At 42.5% G+C, this 20,890-nt stretch overlaps 1 protein-coding gene across 5 annotated transcripts in view; it reads left to right on the forward strand.

Annotated features, from left to right (window-relative positions):
* DPP10 (dipeptidyl peptidase like 10) overlaps positions 1-20,890 on the forward strand; it is a 950,123-nt gene that overhangs the window by 628,040 nt on the left and 301,193 nt on the right. Inside the window, exon 1 of one of the 5 annotated variants that reach the window (XM_077320281.1) lies at positions 2,412-3,103. The exons of 3 other annotated variants lie outside the window; for them this stretch is intronic. In XM_077320281.1, coding sequence (XP_077176396.1) covers positions 3,026-3,103 — 78 coding nt within the window. In that variant the 5' untranslated portion in view covers positions 2,412-3,025. Of the gene's footprint in view, positions 1-2,411; positions 3,104-20,890 lie in introns of those variants that run through there. One more of the 5 variants, XM_077320277.1, reaches the window with a different exon arrangement.

The raw sequence follows: 20,890 nt of genomic DNA on the forward strand, positions 1-20,890 counted from the left end.
AAGGAAAGCAGATGTCCAGGAAAGGCAGATCCCAGGCCAGGTTTGGCTGTGTATTTAAAAATCCTGGGATGCAGTTGCTCCTTAAAAACACATCAGATGCAAAACCCAGAATGGAATTATTCTTGAGAGGATAAGAGCACACATTGCTTTCAAATACTAATCTGTCTCCACCAGGATCTCAAGTTGGCAATGTCATTACTAGATCAAGGGGGAAAGTCCCAGAACTGTTGTCCTGAGCATCCATGATCCATTACACCCCTGCAATTTGTGGATATGCTTTCACATCTTCCAGAAAAAATGAGTCACTTCTAATTCATGGCTCATAGTAGCCAGTCCTGAGTGCTCTATGACAATCATAGGAAACATAACACAGAACAAAGTGTTAACCAAGTAAACCATTCTTATCAGTTGTCTGAAGCACTAAGCCATCAGAGGTTCAGGGACACTCAAGATGCTTTCCTGTGACCATCTGCGTTAACTGCTGTTAATAATAATTTTCCAGTCATTTTCCCAGCTCCTTTCCCCTTTAAAGTTAACTATGAAGGCAGACTCTGGTGACAGAGGGGTTACTGAGACCCTTGTATTCTAAACACATGCCAGATGCTTGATTAGAACAGCAACAGAACATTAAGCAAGCATTGCTACCAACAGAGAGAAACAAGATATGGAAGTTTAATGGTGCCATGGATGGATGGATTGTGGCATATTTGTTCTGGACACAAATCCAACTCTGTCATTCTTCACCAGATGGATGGTTTCAGAAGAGGATTGCAGGAGACTTACATATCAGCGTGGGCACCAAGTCATCTTTCTAGATATGCCTGGGATGTTGACTTGGGAACTGACTAACCCCTGGCTCTTCATATTGAAAAGATGTCTGCGGATTAGATTAGTACCAGTACTAAACTCTCTGTCAGCCCTTGATAAAGAGAGACTATTGGACTGAGCTTCACATATGCTGAATATTGGAAAAGTCTGATGCTGACAATGTGATATTTATGAGACTGGATCTTTAGGCAGATTTGTTTTGTTACAGTTGTGATTTTCCTCAGGAAAGCTATATAAAATTTGCTTTGCTTCAAATGGGGCCTGTCATTAAGGTGGAGTTTGCTTGTAAACAGCTCTACTGGTGTTTCATGTTTTGGCCCTTATTGTTGTTATGGTAATAAAGCTTTCTGAATGTATACCTCTATGCCTATCTTCAGAGTAAAGGTAAAGATAAAGGTATCCCCTGTGCAAGCACCGGGTCATGTCTGACCCTTGGGGTGACGCTCTCTAGCATTTTCATGGCAGACTCAATATGGGGCGGTTTGCCAGTGCCTTCCCCAGTCATTACCGTTTACCTCCCAGCAAGCTGGGTACTCATTTTACTGACCTCGGAAGGATGGAAGGCTGAGTCAACTTTGAGCCGGCCGCTGGGATTGAACTCCCAACCTCATTGGCAGAGCTTTCAGACTGCATGTCTGCTGCCTTACCACTCTGCACCACAAGAGGCTCTGCATCTTCAGACCCCCCCCCCCAAAAAAAGAACCCCATTTCAGAGTACAACCGGTACTGAATGCAGGGTTATATGCAGATTTGTTTGTTTTGTCAGGGTTATACTTTTCCAGGTAGAGAGCTATAAGGGCTGCTCTGTTCTGCTCATATTTTGATGCACCAATCTCATCCCTCCATGTTGCAAAACAATGTTTGGATCCATATGACTAGTTTTAGAGGAATGCAACATCTGAGAATAGAGAAAGATCTCAGAGATATTGTTCTGTAATTTCCAGTTTTTCGGCCAAAGGGGGAAAAAGAAGACAAAATGCCTGGATCCAACTGTAAATACTCAACTGAGCTTTGGGAAAGCATTTCCTGGATACGGGAGTGGTCTTGCCAACCGAAGCCTTTGTAGAAAAAGTGGAGATGGAAGGGGGCATTGCCTTTCCTTCCTCATGTCTAGCCAAGGGAAGGATTGTGTGTGTGTGTGTGTGTGTCATTCGGGTTTTCTTTAAATCTCTCGGCTTGTTCATTTCATTCTGAGCTGATTTTACCAGGCTGATCTTCACTTAGCCGCTGTTGTGCCGACGTGTGTTTTGAGCGAGTCACACACCCGGGGAGAAAGAACTTGACACAGCCTCTTTCCCCCCCCCCCCCAAGTCCATCAAGACAAACAGCTACCTTGAGCTCTTTCGCCGAGTCCCCAATTACAGTCTTCCAGCGACTGCGCTTCCCTTCCTACCCCCAAGGTGAAGATTCCATTGAGGCGTGCAAACTAGGAAGGGGGGGGGAGGGCAGCCGAAGCAGCCCAAGGTGGCCAATAGCCCAGCCACCAGCAGCGACGGCTTCCCCCGTGCCTGGGCTTCCGAATGGTCCGTTCCAGCTGAGGAGGGAAAGCGAATGTGCCGTCTGAAGACTAGCGCTGTGTGCTCTCCCTCGGCTCCAGCTGTGGAGCTGGCGGCGGCAGGCGGCGGGATCCTGAGCGCGAGAGGAAGGAAGGGAGGGAGGGAGCGCGCGCCCGGGGGGGGGGGGGTCTTCGCTCCTCTTTGCTCTGTTTCTCTCGGGGAAGCTCTTCGGACGCCGGGAGGCGCCGCTGTGAGGGCGGCCCCGCTGCAGGAATGCCCGTCGGTCTCCGCGTGAGGAGCCAACCCAGGTCCCAGGTGGCCGCCGGCTCAGGGCTGCCGCCGCCGCGCGCTCCGTAGCTCCCGCCCCCTTCGGAGCTCTCCACTCGAGCCCGTTTGGGCGCGCTTTCTCGCTTTGCTCTCTCCGCCTTTGGCCTCAGGCTGCGGGGGGGATTGCGGTAGCCGGCGAGTGAGACGCACAGGGCTGCTGTGCCGCCGCGGTTGCCGGCTGAGGGGGGAAGAGGAGCCTGCGCCTCGCCTGGCCCCCGCTCCCCGCCGGTTGTTTCCGCCGCCTGGCCCGCGCCGAGAGAGCCGGGGAGGCTTGTGTCATGCCAGCGGGGCCGAGGGCAAGGGCTGTCCAGCGGCTGGGCCAGTGAAAGGAAGTGCCGGTCTCCCGCCTCCCCCCGCCCGCGCCACTCTGGACAATGACAGCCATGAAGGAGCAGCAGCAGGCGCAGCCGAACCCGGGCGGCAGGGGAAGCCAAGCTCAACAGCAAGACCAGGTAGGAGTTGGCGGCAACTACGCCGGCCGCTTTGGGGGCTCCGCCTCGGGGCTCGTCCCCCAGGGCCGCCCAGGTCGGGCCAGCGTGGCCGTGGGGAGCGGTTTCCCGTGCACCATCCCAAGTTGGAGCAAATCCCTGGGCGGGGGGAGAAAAGAAGGGGAAGTGCCGTCTCGCTGAGCAGCCGGAGGGATGCTGCCGCCGAGCGCCCAGTCAGGCGCAGTGTGTGGAGACAGGTGCAGCCGCCTCCTTCCCACGAGGGGACTTCGAAGCTGGGCCGAGGCTTTTGGCTGGCAACCCTTTGCCTTGCGCTGGGAAGAAACAGCTCCAGGGGTGGGGAATGGGGATGAGGAGGTGTGGCGGGGAAGGGGAAGGGGAAAGTGGTCTGCTCAAAACTGGAGGTCGAGGGTGACTTGATCGTGCACTTTTGCAAGCAAAGCGAGCCGTGCTGTTTTTCGAGGCGCCACTAATAACAAGACACGCACTGACCTTTAATGGCTAGTGAACGGGGGAGGGGGGCAAGTGTAGGATGGGAGGGCTGTTGGCTTGGAGGGAAAGAAAGCAGAAAAGCTGAGGAAGAAGAATCAGAGGTATTGGGCCATGTCTAAAAGAGTGCTGCGGTGGTGTTCGCCCCTTTGAAAGGTTCTTGGATGAAGCAGTGTGTATGTGTATTATTGAATGGCTACTCAGAAATGTGGACAAGGAGGAAATGGGCCAGGGGTGGGTTTGAGGCCCTTGTCTCCTAAGGAATGTTCATCCCCCCCCCCCTTCTAGCTTTCCCTCTTGGAGTTTTGGGTGGATTTTCCCCCTTTGTGAATTGCACTAAACCACACCAACAAATGGGAAAGGCTGCGTCTTTTTATAGCTGTGTCATGTTTACATCAATTAATGGCCCTAAGTAGAGGCTGTCAGCAGCCAGGTCACTGGTTAATAGTGACGTTCTGAAGAGAAGAACAGACTGGTATTGCCAGAGAGGGTGCTGTGCCCTCAGCATCCACACAAGGAGGCAGTGAAATTCTCTTTCCTTGTCATTTATTGTATTGCTGGGAGCAGGGAGGAAAATAGTGGAAGAAACTGAGGAGTGAAGGGAGACCAGACAACTTATGCCAGCCAAACACTGGCAGACAGAGAGATTTAGTACCTCTCCAGCTTCAGCTTCTTGTATGAACGATCCCTTTAAGTTTTGCTTGGATAAATATTCATTGGCATGCTAGTGACACACTATATTTGCTTTTACAATCAGGATTTTTCTGTCAAAGCTATATTTCAGGGTGTGTGTTTTTTTGAGCATTACACATATCAAGCCCTTTCTTTTTCTTAGTCCATGTTTACATTAATAAATATTGTTGCTTAGTGTGTTAAAATGTCTGGTACCATTTTTTTAAAGGATGAGGACAAGAGATTCTCTTTTGATCTGCAAAACTGGGGATACATTTTCATTTTTGTTTTTTTACTTAGCCTTTAAAAAAAAAACCCCACCCCGCAAAAAGCCTTATGATTGCAAAACAAGCTGCTGTATCTCACAGTCACTCATCAACAAAAGAAACTGATTCATTAGCAGATCATGGTCTTGTGAATTTTTCATGCAAAAAACATTTATCATTAACCTCTAGTACCATCTGGCTAGGCTGGCTTTGCAGAGCTTGAGATGATGAGAGGAAGAAGGGGAGCTCAGCTGAGCAGAACAATTTCAGTGTGAGGACAGGTACCTCTGGTTTTATCTGTGCATAGCTGATGATAGCTTTGCTCAGTGTTGCCTGCAAAAGAGATTTCATATTCAAGCCATTTGAAAACAGATTTCAGGGATATTGCCAATTAAAGTTATCCACCGTCCTTTATTATCCATTTAAAAAGATTCTGCAAAAATGTTTACAATTCTATGTAACTTTTTTGTACATTTATTATATTAGGTTATTCCAGTTGTCATATTAGAACATTCTGTACTTGCCTAACACTGATGGTATTTTAGTTTCATTGTTGAATGAAACAGAAAAACTGTGTAAAATTCTAAAGCACAGCCCCCATCTGCAAAGATGTGGTGTTCCTTTCTCTAACACTGAACTTAATTAGTAAGTTTTAAACTTTGTTGTGAGAAGTCTTTCACCGTTCTGAGTAAAATCAATGCATTAATTAAAGTTGTTTGAGAGACTGGGTTATTGCAATCAGTACTTAATTTGTCTGTGGAGGAGTGATTAAAATTTATAGCAAGTCAAGTAGTATGGGTTTTTAAGAGTTTTACAGTACTCCGTACTGAATAATGCTGCTAATCTGTTGACAAGTTTGCAACAAATGTTCAGGTTTGCAACCACTATACCATGCTGGCTCTTATGTTCTGATTTGCAACATACTTTTAAATATGTTCTTATCACAGTTATATTGGCTACTAGCTTCAAAGTGCGTTCCTAAGAATGGGCCTTGAAAGGGCCCCCTCCCCTGGCCCCCGGCCAGATAGCTTAAGGTGGCTTTGGGCCACAGCTCGCAGTCAGATCAAGTGGGGCGGGTGGGGGCTGAGCAGCTCGTTAGCAGGGCCAGGACAGAGCTCCTTAGCAGGCAGTCAGTAGGCCGGGAGGCCCTCAGCAGGCCCAGGCCAAGAGGCCCTCATTAGCAAGCCCTTTCCCCACAACCCTTTGCCCAGGGCCCTCTCCTCTTACCTGCTGCTGGCTCCAGGCACTGAGGTGTCTGAGAACAAAGAGGCTAGTGTCCAGGGATGGAGGGCGGGAGCTGCAGGGGCAGGGCCAATCAGGGCAAAGCTGGCTGCACCCTGATTGGCCCTATTCCAACTTGGACAGCCAGACACGTCCCACCCCCTAGGCTGTTTCACAAATATATAAAGGAACAACAATGGGTAAGGATGATTGCATTTCACGGGCCAAGGGAGACATGCCCAACTCAGCTAGTGAACAAACATTTAGGTGTCTCATTGCAATATGAAATTAACCTTATGTTTCTTAGTAATCAGAAGAACTTACTTCCATTCCATGTATTGTCCTTAATATTTCACTAGTTATTATCTTATTATTAAAAACAGGTGTCAAACATACATGTACATAAATTCTAGTGTAATATTTCCAACAGTCTTCTTTAAAGATTGTTGTTATGAGAGTAAAATGAAGGAAGTGTAAAAATGCTATAAAGTGCTTGTGACAGACAGATGAAGTTCTGCCTTTCCCTAAGGATGGCCAGTAGAATCTTATGGAATGTTAGTGAGGAAGACAGTGGAAAACAATACGGGGACATGAAGCTACTCTTCTTGTCACAGCTTCACGCAGTCAGACATTCTCTTGCCTCATGCTGACTGGAAAAGGTCAAATAGTAATGAAGCAACTGAAATGTCCGAATAAGGAAATGGTTTAAAGGTTCACTTGTAAAGAAACTTTGTAACCTTTATCTGATTTACTTAAGTGTTATGTTCAAACCATAAATAAAAAACTCCTTGTTTGTTTATCCCTGTGGGTTGGATCTTTGCCTGCATATAAGTATATATTAAAGGTAAAGGTAAAGGTATCCCCTGTGCAAGCACTGGGTCATGTCTGACCCTTGGGGTGACGCCCTCTAGCGTTTTCATGGCAGACTCAATACAGGGTGGTTTGCCAGTGCCTTCCCCAAAGTGTATATTATTATTATTATTATTATTATTATTATTATTAGATTTATAGCCCGCCACTCCCTTGTAGCTCTGGATATGAATAAATGGTGGTACTGTGTGAATGCAGCAGTATCTAACTCCAAAAGTTCTGTAGTGTCTCAGTGAGGTGTGATTATTAAAGAAAACTGGGCTACTCTGTCTGGTGGTGTCTCTGTGAGTGAGAGAGACATTTTGGTATATGAAACAGTCATGGCTCTCTCTATATTTTAGAAGAAGCAAAATGGGTGCTGAACTGTAACTGCCTGACCTACTTATAAACTAAACCTGTAGGGCAGAAGTTGTGGAGCGTGGTAGGGGAAAAGATAATGACGGTGCTTTGATGCCTAATGGGACAAAATGTGTAGGAGATTAAAATAAATCTAAGATATAGAACAGATATACAAAAACGTAATTACGATCATATCTTGGGATCAGAGCAGCATATTTGTTAAGAAAGTTTTCAGAGGGGGGAAATTTAGAAAAAAAAATGACCTTTTTAGTTAGAGATTTAAAAAATGTTTAGTATGCAGCCCAATCCGCTGAGTGCATTTGTGTGTGTGAAGCGCTATCGAGTTTCTTCTGACTTTTGGCAACCCTAGGAATTAATGTTCTCAAATTGTCCTATTCTAAAAAGCCAATTTTCAGGTCTTGCCAACTGATGGCTGTGGCTTCCTTTATCATAGAACAGTGGTTCTCAACCTTCCTATTGCCATGACGCTTTAATACAGTTCCTCATGTGGTGGTGACCCCCAACCATAAAATTATGCAAGTGTTCTTTCACACAGAAATTAAACCAAAACTGACCAATGGTGTGAAGATTCATTGTTCATTATTGTTTTTTTTTCAGTTCTGCCTCTTGTCCCACCACGCCGATCTTGCTCTTTTCCGCTGCTCCAGACAGACAAATGCTCTATTTCAATCTACCTCGCAAGACTGTTGTGTAGATGGCGCCCCCCCTGGCCTAGCTGCTTGCCCTGCTACGACCCCTGTGAAACAGTCTTTCGACCCCCAAAGGGGTCCCAACCCCCAGGTTGAGAACCACTGTCATAGAGGTTCTCACCTTTTTTTTGCTCATGGTTCCCTTCTGAGCCTCATTTACCTCTCTGCTCCTCTCATAGTTGCTTTAGCAGGAAAAAAATGGTAATTTATCATCTGTGTTGTTTATTAATATAAACTGTATCATATAAAGACGAAGTATTTGTAGTAGCTACCAAAATGATTTATTATATTTGCAGATATAATTGTGTGATAGCAAACAAATTGTTAAGGACATATAAAGTCTAGCAGCTGCATAAGGTCTGCAAACAGAAAAAAAAATCTAATGATTGCTACTTTATTTCTGTGTAGCAAATGAAATTCTTAAAGACATCAAATGTATCATAGATACATAAGACTGGCTAACAATATTTTAAAAATAATTGGCACTTTATTCAGTGTGATACATTTGGCTAATACAAATTCCAAAGTTTTTCAGTATCTGGCTGCAGTGTTGCCAGTGACAAACGGAGATAACCTTTTATCACAATATCAAGGCAATTATGAGCTGTTGATAGTAGGTAAACCATCTGACTAAAACCAGATGTAACCAGGTAAGTGTGGAAAGCAATAAAGTACAACTTTGGTTTCTCAGAGAGCAGTGGTCATTTCACTGTCTATTCATAAATTATGTTTGCAATATTTGAATCTAGCTTGAGTTGTTATATCACTTTGTAACTAAATGAGACTTTCTTGTAATGTAATGTCAGGATCAAATGCATTTCTCCCAAATGGTTCCACCACTCAATCTAGAATATTCATGTCTAGCAAGTTCTTGAACCAAACTTTCATATCACTGTACACATGCTTCAAATGCTCAACATACACAGAAAGATCATCATCTTGCAGTTCAATGTCTACAGTGACTAGTGAAGGAAATTGTATGAAATTGTAATGTCCAATATTAATCTAGAACAGGTTGAGTTTTCCAAGGTAAATTGTAATGACCTCTTTGCAAAATAGAACTTTAACTCAGAACACCTTCCCCACTTCTAGATAGCCCAATGAGGTATAATTTAGATTTTATAATAAAAGGGATGGATAAAATTAGATTAGGTTAAATACAAAGCATTGAGCAAGATCTGGCAAAAGGAACAAAAACCTGGATGTGTTTACTTGTTTACTTTCCGTTACACTAGGCTCAAAGCCACACTCACCCCTCTCTGGATGAAGAATCACTCTGCTTGCAGCACCTTCTCTCTATATCTGACTCCAAGAGTTGTTATTATTATTATTAACATTAATATTATTTTTAATAATAGTGATTTATTTGATTTATAGCCCGCCGCTCCCAGCAAGCTAGCTCATAGTGGGTTACACATTTAAAACCCCACAATAAAACCCCAATAAAACAATCTATCCTACCCTGATGACCAAAAAACCACCCTCCCCCATTCTGCAACTTTGTAACCCCCTGTCTCAGGAGATAGATAGTACAGATAGAATCGGGGAATAACAGGTGTTGTAGCCAATCCGAAGTGGGGGCTAAGTTTAATTACCCTGGCCTTACCTGGCAGAAAAGCTCTGTCTTGCAGGCCCTGCAGAACTGAGAAACTCCAAGACCCTCAGCTCTCCTGGGAGCTCATTCCACCAAGTTAAGGCCAGGACTGAAAAGGCCCAGATCGAGGCTAAGCATACCTTTAATGCTATATCCTCTCCTGCTGCAAGGCCTTTTATGCATTTTTGCCCAGGTACCACCACTTTACCTGTGATTGGCTGCAGTTTTCCTTCCATTTTTCCCTTGCCCAGTCACAAGACACAGAGGGTATCTGGGAACTGTAGGCCCATGGCATAATCTAAATGAGGTTTGTTGGGGTCCACAAGACTCAATCTGTATCTGTTAGTGCACAGTCTCCTCCTAGCACAAGGGACAGTCCCCCCCCCCAAATGCCCAGGTGGTGTCCTGCTTTGCATGGCATTTTGACACAATAAACATGCAATACACATCTGCACTCAAGTAGAAACAGTAGAAAATGTATAGTTTAGCAAGGTGCCAAGCCTGCCAGAAGATAACTGGATTTGTAAGTTTTAATCACAATTCAGAGCCCACTAGAATGTTTGTAGTGTTGACATATTGACTCCCCCCCACCCCCACCATGCAGGCAACAGAACATTTTAGGAACTCCAAATCCTCATTCATTTCCCACAACTTCCTTTGAGTAACTGATCTAAAACCTCACTGCCCTTTCTCTTATCTCAAGGATGGTCAGTTCTATTGGCATTTTGTTTGGTTACTGATACCAAATGATCTTTGATTCCTTCTTGGCAAACTAATAGGGATAATAAAGATCTTGGGGAAAACTACGATTTCATGTTTTTACTCAGTTCATTCTGGAAGTAAACGGTGTATTTCCATCACAGATTGAGGGTTGCAGAGCCCTTCAAAGGATAAACCTGGCTATTTAAAGAGGCATGCTGGAGCCCTTCAGGCAGCCAGAGGTACTGGTCATCTCTTATTATTTAGGAAGGTAGCTCTAATTTTATTTTTATCCTCCACCATATCACCTCAACTCTGTGTCCTCCTTTTACTCTTGTTAGAGTGTATGTAGTTTTAACTTGTGTGAAAGGTTTTATGTGTTTAGGGTTTACATTTGTTTTTAAATAAAACCATTTCCATTTTATTTTCACTTCCTCCAGGGGTGGGGGCATATGGCCCATGTTGAGAATTATTGTTTTATTGAGTCAATCCATCTCATGTTGGGTCTTCCTCTTTTTATGCTGCCTTCAACTTTTCCTAGCATTAATATCTTCTCAGGTGTCTTATCTTCTTAGGTGGGTAGCCATACTGATCAGAAGCAAAAGAACCAAGTTTGAGTCTAGTGGCAACTGTAAGATCTACATATGAAAGCTTGTACACAGAGTTAAACTTTATTGGTCTTAAAGGTGCCACTGGATTCAAATGTTCTTCTCTTGTGTTTTCATAATGTGGCCAGAGTACAATAGTTCCACTGTAGTCATTTTAGGTTGGTTTGGTCTAGAATCCACTTATTTGGTATCTGCAAAACTCTCCTCTAACACTAAATTTTAAATTAATCTACTTTCTTTCTGTCAGCTTTGTTCATTGTGGATAGAGGTAACCATTCTTTCTCTCTCAAAGCACTAGAACTTTGGATCATACAATGAAACTCCGCTCCATACAACATATAGTTATAGGGATGTGCATTTGGTATATCAGAATGGAAAAATAGATAGAAAATACTTTATTGGCATTTCCCAGTGATTATTTCAGATGGATACAGATGGAGCTGAATTTTGGGTATCCAAAGGGCTGCCTTGCAAAATTTCCCAAATTTGGGATTTTGCAGAATGGCCAGATAGTCAAATTTATAGGACATTTACAGAGATTGACTTCTGGGTGAAATTGTTATTTGTAGAAGTCATTTAAACATTTTTGGATTTTACCCAAGTGTCCCAAAAGGCATTTAAAGGGACTGTGTTCCCTTTAAATACCCCTTCCCCTCCTTCCTTTGAAAGCAATGGAGGATGGGGACACCTCTTTGGGAGCCCACAGAATTGGATCCCTGGTCCAAGTCTTTTTGAAACTGGGGGTGGGGGTGGTGTTGAGGTGAGGCACCATGCTGAAAATTTGGTGCTTCTGCCTCAAAAAAACAGGCTCCCCAGCCCCAGATACCTGCCCAGATTGATTCTCCATTATACCCCATTGAGTATAAAGGACCCAGAGGGCATAAAGGAGCCAAAAAACCCTAAATATTTACCAAATCCAAATACCATGCCAGTATTGGTATTCAGGAATATCAAGAAATTCCAGTATTTTTCAGGTTCAATATATCCAAATCTGAAAAATACAATTTGGGAAGGGGGGGGGGTTGCATACTCTTAGATAGTTGTCTTTTGAAAACCATTGTAACAAGAAATTGTGATGGTCATTAACTGAGATGACTTCTTTAAAAGGATTCAGTTCTGTGTTAACTCTCCATGGAGGGAGGAGGCATATACTGTTGAATTCCATGTGCAGAAGCTGACCAGCAAAGGTGATTTTTATGCCTTGATTGGGGATCACTGGCTCCTTGTTGGTAGATGAGATAAATGTAATGTATGCTGGAATTAGGTGAAGCTTGGTCTTATTCTGTCACACATTAAATATTTCAAACATGGGTATATACTTACTGTCACTTAAAATAGATTACTTTGTTTTAATTAAGAATTCCTGACTATACATTCTTTGTTTAAAAATTTTTAAAACACATTAGTAGCTACACATATTATGGAACAGAGGAACAAAACAGAACACAAGACAGAAGTCATCCACCTCAGCCTCAGTCTCAGCCAACTTCTCAAAAATATCTAAAAGTTTCCTTCAAAACCATAATGAGCTCCCTAAATCCTAGTTCATCAAATTAATCAAAATGCATTTATCTGCCTGCAAATTGTAGCAACTTTCTACCATGTCTCAGACAATAGTTCTTAATGAGCATAAAAAAATTGCAGACATTAAATAGCAAGCAGACACAACAGATTTGAAAAAATCATAGTATACTGATTTGGCATGCTAGATGATGAATGCTTCTGTTTCTACACCGATGACAAAAATACAGGTAATTCCAATGTGTATGAATATTTTAAGAGCTTTGCAATACAATCATGGATAGTTACTTGATTTCAGCGTTTTGGAGTAACTGCACAGGAATGCATAGTTCTGTTTCCCAAAAAGAAAATGTTATAACAACTTAATTCATGTTATTGTTTTTACATGCCATCTAAAATATGTTGTTTTATATTTCTAATCATTTCTCCCCTTGGAGTCTAACCATAATACAAAATTTGTATATAAATGACTGTAGACACAGAATAAAAATAAGTCAATCAACTGCAAATGAAGGAAGCTCATAGAATAGATCAACTTTCTTTACCCTGTAGCCTCCTAAGCTTGGCAGATTGAAGGATCTTCAGAGAAGCATGTGTTAGACTGGGCAGGCTATAGCAAGAAGGGGGTGTAGTGGTTAAGAGTGGCAGCTTCTAATCTGGAGAGCTAGGTTTAATTCCCCAGTCCTCCGCATGCAGCCAGCAGAGTTACACTTCTGTGAGGGATATTCTCACAAAGCAGTCCTGTCAGAGCTCTTTCAGCCCCACCAGCCTCACAGGGTGTCTGTTGTGGGGAGAGGAAGGGAAGATGATTGTAAGTCACTTTGAGACTCTTTTGGGAAGTGAAAAGCAAGATATATAAAAAAACAATTCTACAAATGACCTTTTTCTCAGTGATGCACTAGCAGTCTTGATGGAGGTTCTTGCTCAAGAGAACAGTATGAGATTTTTGCTGATTTCTCCTTAAAGTTGCAGCCCCCATACCCCACCAACACCAGCACAACTTTTCAGGGATAGCAGACTATTCGTGTAGGTATGTGCATATGTCTTTAAAAGAATGGGTTTTATAGGAAGAGGCGTACCTGTGTCATATCTAGGAAGTGAGAGTGAATATGGTTATAGGAATATGTTTTATCTGCTATTTGGCTGCGACTTTGATAAACAGATTTTGGAATTTGAATAGGAAGCATTATAGAACAGACATAACAAATTGGCATCAAAGGTGGGATGACTTTTTTTGCCTTTGAATCCACCTTTTTGCATAGTCCAGGTGAGCCTTCAATTACTTTTACTTCATGAATTCGTATTTTTGATAATTATCTGCTTGCAGTTAGTGGCATAGATATGTCTGAAGAGAGAAAACTTGCATTGGTTATTCATTCCTTGGGATTAGAAGGATAATGTATTTTTTTACACATTTTCTCATACTGATAAATATAAGACTGCTCTTTCTGCACTGAAGGATTTTTTATGTGCCCAGAGTTAATGTGGTAGCTAATTGTCATAAATTTAGTCAGTATAAACAGAAGCTAGTTTTACAATATGTTGCTGTTTTGAAAGACTTAATTGGCCCATGTGAGTTTGGAGCATTAGCTAAGGAGATGAGCAGGGACCACTTGCTTGAAAAGACAAATATGCCACATGTAAAAGAACGGTTGATTTTAGAACCAAGGACTTTCTTTGGAGAAAGCATCAGTAATAGCAATTCAAACTGAGGCAGCTTTCAGCAAAACTAAGAGGATAAGTTTGGGCAATAGAGATAGAGTAGAAAATGTGGACTTGTTTCAGAAAGCTTCAATACATACTCAAGATGAAGGAACTGAAGGGACATACTGAAAAGATTTGGAGTCAGCAAAAGAGAATGTCAACAAACATGTATTTTAGTTACAGTTATACAGCTAGGGAAATGCACTCAGAAAAAAATGGTTTATTTTTATTCAGGTTTATTTGGTCACAATTGATTTGGTATATACCAAATCATCTAAATCTCATTATCAATATAGGGATTTGCGTTAAACAAGATTTGGTTTTCCCAAATTAATTCAGTGCTATTATAACCTATGAAGCCATTAAAGTTTATGGGAAATATAACCCTTCTCTATATTCAATGGTCTGGTGCGGGCGATGGTTGAGGTAGAGGCACCAAATTTGCAGCATAGTTGCTGGAACCTCTCCCCAAAAGAACCTCCAGGTTTCAAAAAGATTTGACCAGGGAATCAAATTCTTTTTGGCACCCAAAAAAGGTTCCTCCACCCTCCATTGTTTCCTATAAGGCTAAAATAGCAATGACCCAGAATAAATCTGCAGTGACAGTTAAAAGGGACATTTTTGCAAGCCCAGCCCAGCAGCAGGACCAGTGCAACATTGCCTAGCACAACCAGTGCCACTGTGGCTGTGCAAACCCAATAGGACCAAGTTCACATCAGAGAATCACTGTAGTAGAAATTGTTGGGGAGGGACATTTCTCCAGGGTCAGCAGCACTTCAGTCACTGAATGTAGTACTGCCTAGTGCCCAGAAGCAAAACTTAGTGCCAACCAAGTAGTTCCTAGGAACAGCCTAGGAACAAAACCCCATTATGGCAAATGCCAGTTCAACCAGACTGCAGCACAGAATCACAGTCCCGAGCAGTATCGTACTGACAAGGATTATGATTCTCTGAAATGAACTTGATATTGGATGAAGAGAGCAGAGATCTTACAACATTTATAACACTTGATGGATAGTTTCTGTTTAAACATTTTCCATATGAGTTGGCTTAAGCCATTGTTGCTTTTCAAAGGATGATGTCTTCAATTCTTAAAGGTCAGAAGGAAATTCAGTTATTTAGATAAGCTGTCCGCAACCCCCAGTCCGGTGGCCAGTACTGGTCCGTTGATCAGTCAGTACTGGGCCGCAGCTCCTCCCCGTCCTCCTCCCCGGCTGCTTTCTCTGGGGCTGCCCTGTCACTCTGCCACCGGCTCACCTTTGGTGCTCTCCAGCAGCCGCCATGTCTTTGGGTCACAGAAAAGAGGAGAACTTTCTTGTGGAGCTAAGCATGTAAATTACACATTAATGATAGTCCCCTGACAATGTTGACATTGAAAGGATTTGGAAGAGCAGGGAATTGAATTGCTAGGTGATCAGCAAGGTTTTTTTTAATGTATAAAATGGAATATAAATTAGGAACAGAAAATATAATAGTTGATTGTTCATCTTGCTCTGTCATCCTCAGATATTTTATCAGAATTCAGTGTAGAAGTTGTTGCACTTCAATATTCCAGTTGAAGTTATACAGGAGAAATTCCATGTTTAGCATGTTCAATCCAGCAAAAATTAAGGGTGTTTTTTATAAATGCCGTAATAATGCAAAGTGAATTGATTCAGAGTTTAGAACATGCAATGATTTTTCAATACAAAGGGGTTGTATTTTACAAGGTATACATTGACTACTTGTTTCTGAAGCCTGCATTTATACACCTCACAAATGATACTGTACAAACTAAACAATGACTGTGGGATTTATATTCATGACCTGGAATGGATTCTCTAGTGGAAGCAGTAATAAAAGCTTGTATCACTTATCACTTACATAATTAAACCGTAGTAACACACCCACATTGTTGCATCCTGTCTCATTTCGACATTCTGCATGGGAAAAGAACGCAATTGATATTGTAAGACAGTATTTGATACTGCCCCCCCATTGAATGTCATTATGTTATAACCTTAAAAGATTATATTAGTAACTTGCAAGAGATAGGATTTGTCACAAACTAGTTATGCTACTGTTATCAAGTTTTTGGCTATAGTTTTCAATGGGGAAGGATATTCTAAAGAGAACCTCTGACAATGGGGGCCAATTTACTTTTTTGGAGTTTGAAACTTTTCTTGCAGAAAGAAATATTAACCATAGGATTTTGTTGGCATATTGCCTACAAGTGACTGGTGAAATTGAAGTTTGAAACATAGCTTGCAGACAGCTAAACTGGAATGAAAGGTATGGATGGCTTTTATAGCTGATTTTCTGCAAGTGTATAGAGCAGCCTTTTTCAATTTTTTTAACCGTTGAAAACCCCCTGAAACATTCTTCTGGCTTCTCATAACCCCAGAAGTGGCATGATCATGGGAAGCATAGCTGTGAAAATGCCCACCTGGGGCTCCTCCCTTCCCGCCACCCATCATTGGCCATTTTGGGAGGGGGAGCAAGTCAACATAACCATATATGGTCAGTGAGAGCAAAATTTGTTATAAGCTAGATAACTCTTTTTTGTTACCAATAATTGAACATGAGGTTGGGCCTGATCATTATTGGGTTAATTTAGGTCTTCAGTTGGCACCTTTAGGTCAATCTCAAGATACATTACCATCATTATCATATCAAGATTTACCGTCTGCTGTAATAGTTAAGAAAATGAAGCAAGAATGAGATGACCACCTGTTTGGACGAAGGACTATGTTATGGTTAGGGAAAGGGAGAAATATGCTGTAGTTGTGTGTATGTTCCTTTAAGAGAACTGTTGTTGTGGGAAAAGGTATATATAATTCAATGTAGAAAGTGGGAGTGAATGCAGTGTAGGAATGTGTTTTAACTGCTATTTGGCTGAGACTTTAATAAACAGATTATGGAATTAGATTTGAATGCATTATTGAACAAACATAGTCAAAACAGACAAAGCTTTAGGAAAAGGATGAAAGACACAAGATCTCTGTCAACTCCTCTTATTCACAAGTCATAAGATCCAGCTTCATGTATGTAAATAAGTCATGTTAGCATTTTGATGTTTCATAGTTTTGGACATATCATTCAGTTCACATTCCAGGACTGTAGTAGGGAACTATCAGGTTTTCTCAGTAGTTGTTTAGTGATTTTTCTTTTACAAATAATATGTACCACTTTTCAAGCAACAGAGCTGCACATGGTCCATCTGATGTGCCTGGCTCTCAAAGAAGTGACACTACAAAATTGATTAGCTATCAAAGTCATGTTATCCTCACTTCCTAATCACAGTTATTGGTTGGCAGCAACTTCTACACTTTTAGTTATATTTTGTAGCTTTCAAGGTCACAGAAGTTGTTCCTGTCAATAACCATAATCTCCAAATTCATACATTATTGCTTGTAGAAGCAATGGGGGTGGGGGTAGGGTTAGGCAATATTATATATGCATATCTGCAGCGCCTGAAATGATTGTTACAAAGTAGCTGCACAAATCAGGTGGTAAAGTGATATTTTTGCTTTGTTCAACAATTGTTTCAGAATCCATTGGGTAAATCTGTAAGGAATCTGTACTTCTACGGCTTGTAACAGGAATACCTCTAGTGAATTCTATGCTCTAATTATCTTTAACTGCTCCTAGCGGAGCGGATAAAATAAAGCAATAAGGGCCCTGAGGGCGGGCCCTGTCCGGGATGAGGAAGGGTGCCGATGGGCCCCTTCCCCTGGACTGACAATCGTAGGGCCCAATCGGCAGGCGCTTTGCACCTGCCGATTGGGCCCTCTGTCAGTCAGGTGGCAAGGGACCAATTGCCAGCCACGTACAGCACGGCTTGCAATTGGTCCCTTGCCATCGGACTGAGAATCGCCTCCCGAACCGCCCCCCTCCCAGTTCGCCCGCATGCGGCCGGCCGCCGCCATGACCTCGCTTCCCGTGGACACGGCAGGTCGCTGCCTGCCCGCGCAAGCAGGAGGGTCCAGCAGTGGCGGTGGTGCCGGCGCAACTGCCGCCACCACCAATGTGACGTCTTGCCGCCAGCCCCCGCACCCATGCCACCACCCGCCACCACCAGAAACAGCGCCGCTGCCACCGCCCGCACCCAACACAGCTTGGCCGCAGACCCACACAGCTGGCAGCTTTGGAGGGTGGATGCCATGACCTTACTGAGTGCCTTCCCCTAACCAGACTCTTCTTTTCCTAGGCTCCATCCACAATTCTCCAGGAATTTACCACTCCAATGTAGGCAAATCCATTTCTGTATTTCTTCATGTTCTCTATTAAACTAAAATCTGATTTGTAATTTTACACAACTTTTTGAATATGTGCACACAAACATATGGATGTAAATAGTGATATAGTTGTAAGTTGGGAAAAATACTATTTGTAAAGATAAGTTTAAACTGTGATCCCATTTCATAATAAAAGTGATTCATAATAATTCCGTTGTGGGCATAGACATTTTTAAATCTTGCATTTCATTACATAGGCCCATGAATGAAAACTGTACTTTAAAATAAGCCAGCCAAGAATTCAATTAATGATGTTACTATAAGAATAGAGGTAGACCTATGAGTTTCGAAGAGCTAGAATGAAATATTAAAGACTTTCATAGATCAAGTCAATGTTTTAATAGCTTCTTCTGCCATGAATCACCTACTTCTTGAAAAATGTCTGCATACTTTCAGATTCATTTCAAAGATCTAAAAGTTTTAAAATGTGAATGTTGTTGTTGTTAGGTGCGAAGTAGGGTCTGACCCATCGTGACCCCATGGACAATGATCCTCCAGGCCTTCCTGTCCTCTACCATTCCCCGGAGTTCATTTAAGTTTGCACCGACTGCTTCAGTGACTCCATCCAGCCACCTCATTCTCTGTCGTCCCCTTCTTGTTTTACCCTCAATTGCTCCCAGCATTAGGCTTTTCTCCAGGGAGTCATTCCTTCTCCTGAGGTGGCCAAAGTATTTGAGTTTCATCTTCAGGATCTGGCCTTCTAAGGAGCAGTCAGGGCTGATCTCCTCTCGGACTGACCGGTTTGTTCCCCTTGCAGTCCAAGGGACTTGCAAGAGTCTTCTCCAGTTCAAAAGCCTCAATTCTTTGACGCTCGGCCTTCCTTATGGTCCAACTTTCACAGCCATACATTGCAACTGGGAAGACCATAGCCTTGACGAGACGCACTTTTGTTGGCAGAGTAAAAATCTACTTTTTAGGATGCTTTCTAGATTTGCCATCGCTTTCCTCCCCAGGAGCAAGCGTCTTTTAATTGCTTTGCTGCAGTCCCCATCTGCAGTGATCTTGGAGCCCAGATAAAATAAAATCTGTCACTACCTCCATCTCTTCACCATCTATTTGCCAGGAATTGAGAGGGCTGGATGCCATGATGTTAGTTTTCTTGATGTTCAGTTTCAAGCCAACTTTTGCACTCTCCTCCTTCACCCGCATCAAGAGGCTCTTTAGTTCCTCTTCACTTTCTGCCATTAGAGTGGTATTATCTGCATATCAAAGTTTGTTGATATTTCTCTCTGCAATCTTGATCCCAATTTGTGACTCCTCTAACCCCACCTTTCTCATGATGTGCTCTGCATACAAGTTATATAGGCAAGGCGACAGTATACAGCCTTGCCGAACTCCTTTCTCAATTTTGAACCAATCAGTGATTCCATGCCTGGTTCTCACTGTTGCTTCTTGACCTGCATATAGGTTTCCTAAGAGGCAGATAAGATGCAATGGTATTCCCATCTCTTTAAGAACTTGCCACTTTGTTGTGCTCCACACAATCAAAGGCTTTAGCATAATCAGTGAAGCAGATGTTCTTTTGGTACTCCCTAGCTTTCTCCATGATCCAGCGTATGTTTGCAATTGTATCTAGTTCCTCTGCCTCTTTGAAATCCTTCCTGTACTTCTGGAAGTTCTCGGTCCACATATTGCTGGAGTCTAGCTTGTAAGATTTTGAGCAGAACTTTGCTAGCATGAGAAATGTGTGCAATGGTGCGGTTGTTTGAACATGCTTTAGCATTGCCCTTCTTTGGGATTGGAATGTTAACTGACCTTTTCCAATTCTGTGGCCACTGTTGAGTTTTCCAAATTTGCTGGCATATTGAGTGTAGCACTTTCACGGCATCGTCTTTTAAGATTTTGAATAATTCAACTGGAATGCTGTCACCTCCATTAGTTTTATTGTTGCTCAGACTTCCTAAGGCCCATTTGACTTCACATTCCAAGATGTCTGGCTCCAGGTCAGTGACTACCCTATCGTGGTTATCAGGGATGTTCAGCTCAGTCTTGTATAGTTCTTCTGTATAATTTTGCCACCTTTTAAAATTTTCTTCTGCTTCTGTGAGGTCCCTACCATTTTGGTCCTTTATCATACCCATCTTTGCATGAAACGTTCTCTTCATATCTTCAATTTTCTTGAAGAGATCTCTGGTCTTCCCTATTCTATTGTTTTCTTCTATTTGTTTGCACTGTTTATTCAAGAAGACATTCTTATCTGTTCTAGCTATTCTCTGGAATTCAGCATTCAGTTGGGTGTATCTTTCTCTTTCTCCCTTGCCTTTCACTGCCCTTCTCTCCTTAGCTATTTGTAAAGCTTCCTCAGACAGCCATTTTGATTTCTTGCATTTCTTTTTCTTTGGGATGGTTTTAGTTGCTACCTCTTGTACACTGTTGCGAACCTCCATCCATAGTTCTTCAGGCACTCTATCAGTTCTAATTCCTTAAATCTATTTGTCACCTCTACTGTATATTCGTCAGGGATATGAGTTAGTTCATACCTGAATTGGCCTAGTGCTTTTCCCCACTTTCTTCAATTTGAGCCTAAATTTTGCAAAAAGAAGCTGATGATCTGAACCACAATCAGCTCCTGGTCTTGTTTTTATTGATTGTATAGAACTTCTCCATCTTTGGCTGCTGTCAAGCGCACAGGAAACTCACAACAAAACTTATTCAAAAGAAAAATAGTTTTATTGATTAGCACTACACGCAATGGACTGAAAAGTCAAATCTGACTAGAAGCCAGATTTGCCTCAGCTTATCAATACATTTCTCCCGCCCAAAACTTGACAGTTCCCAAGGGGGGGAGGTGAGTGAGAAAAGACATATGTAAAAGCAAAACAG

This window comes from Paroedura picta, chromosome 2 (genome assembly GCF_049243985.1).
Source record: "Paroedura picta isolate Pp20150507F chromosome 2, Ppicta_v3.0, whole genome shotgun sequence".
Lineage (NCBI taxonomy): Eukaryota > Metazoa > Chordata > Lepidosauria > Squamata > Gekkonidae > Paroedura > Paroedura picta.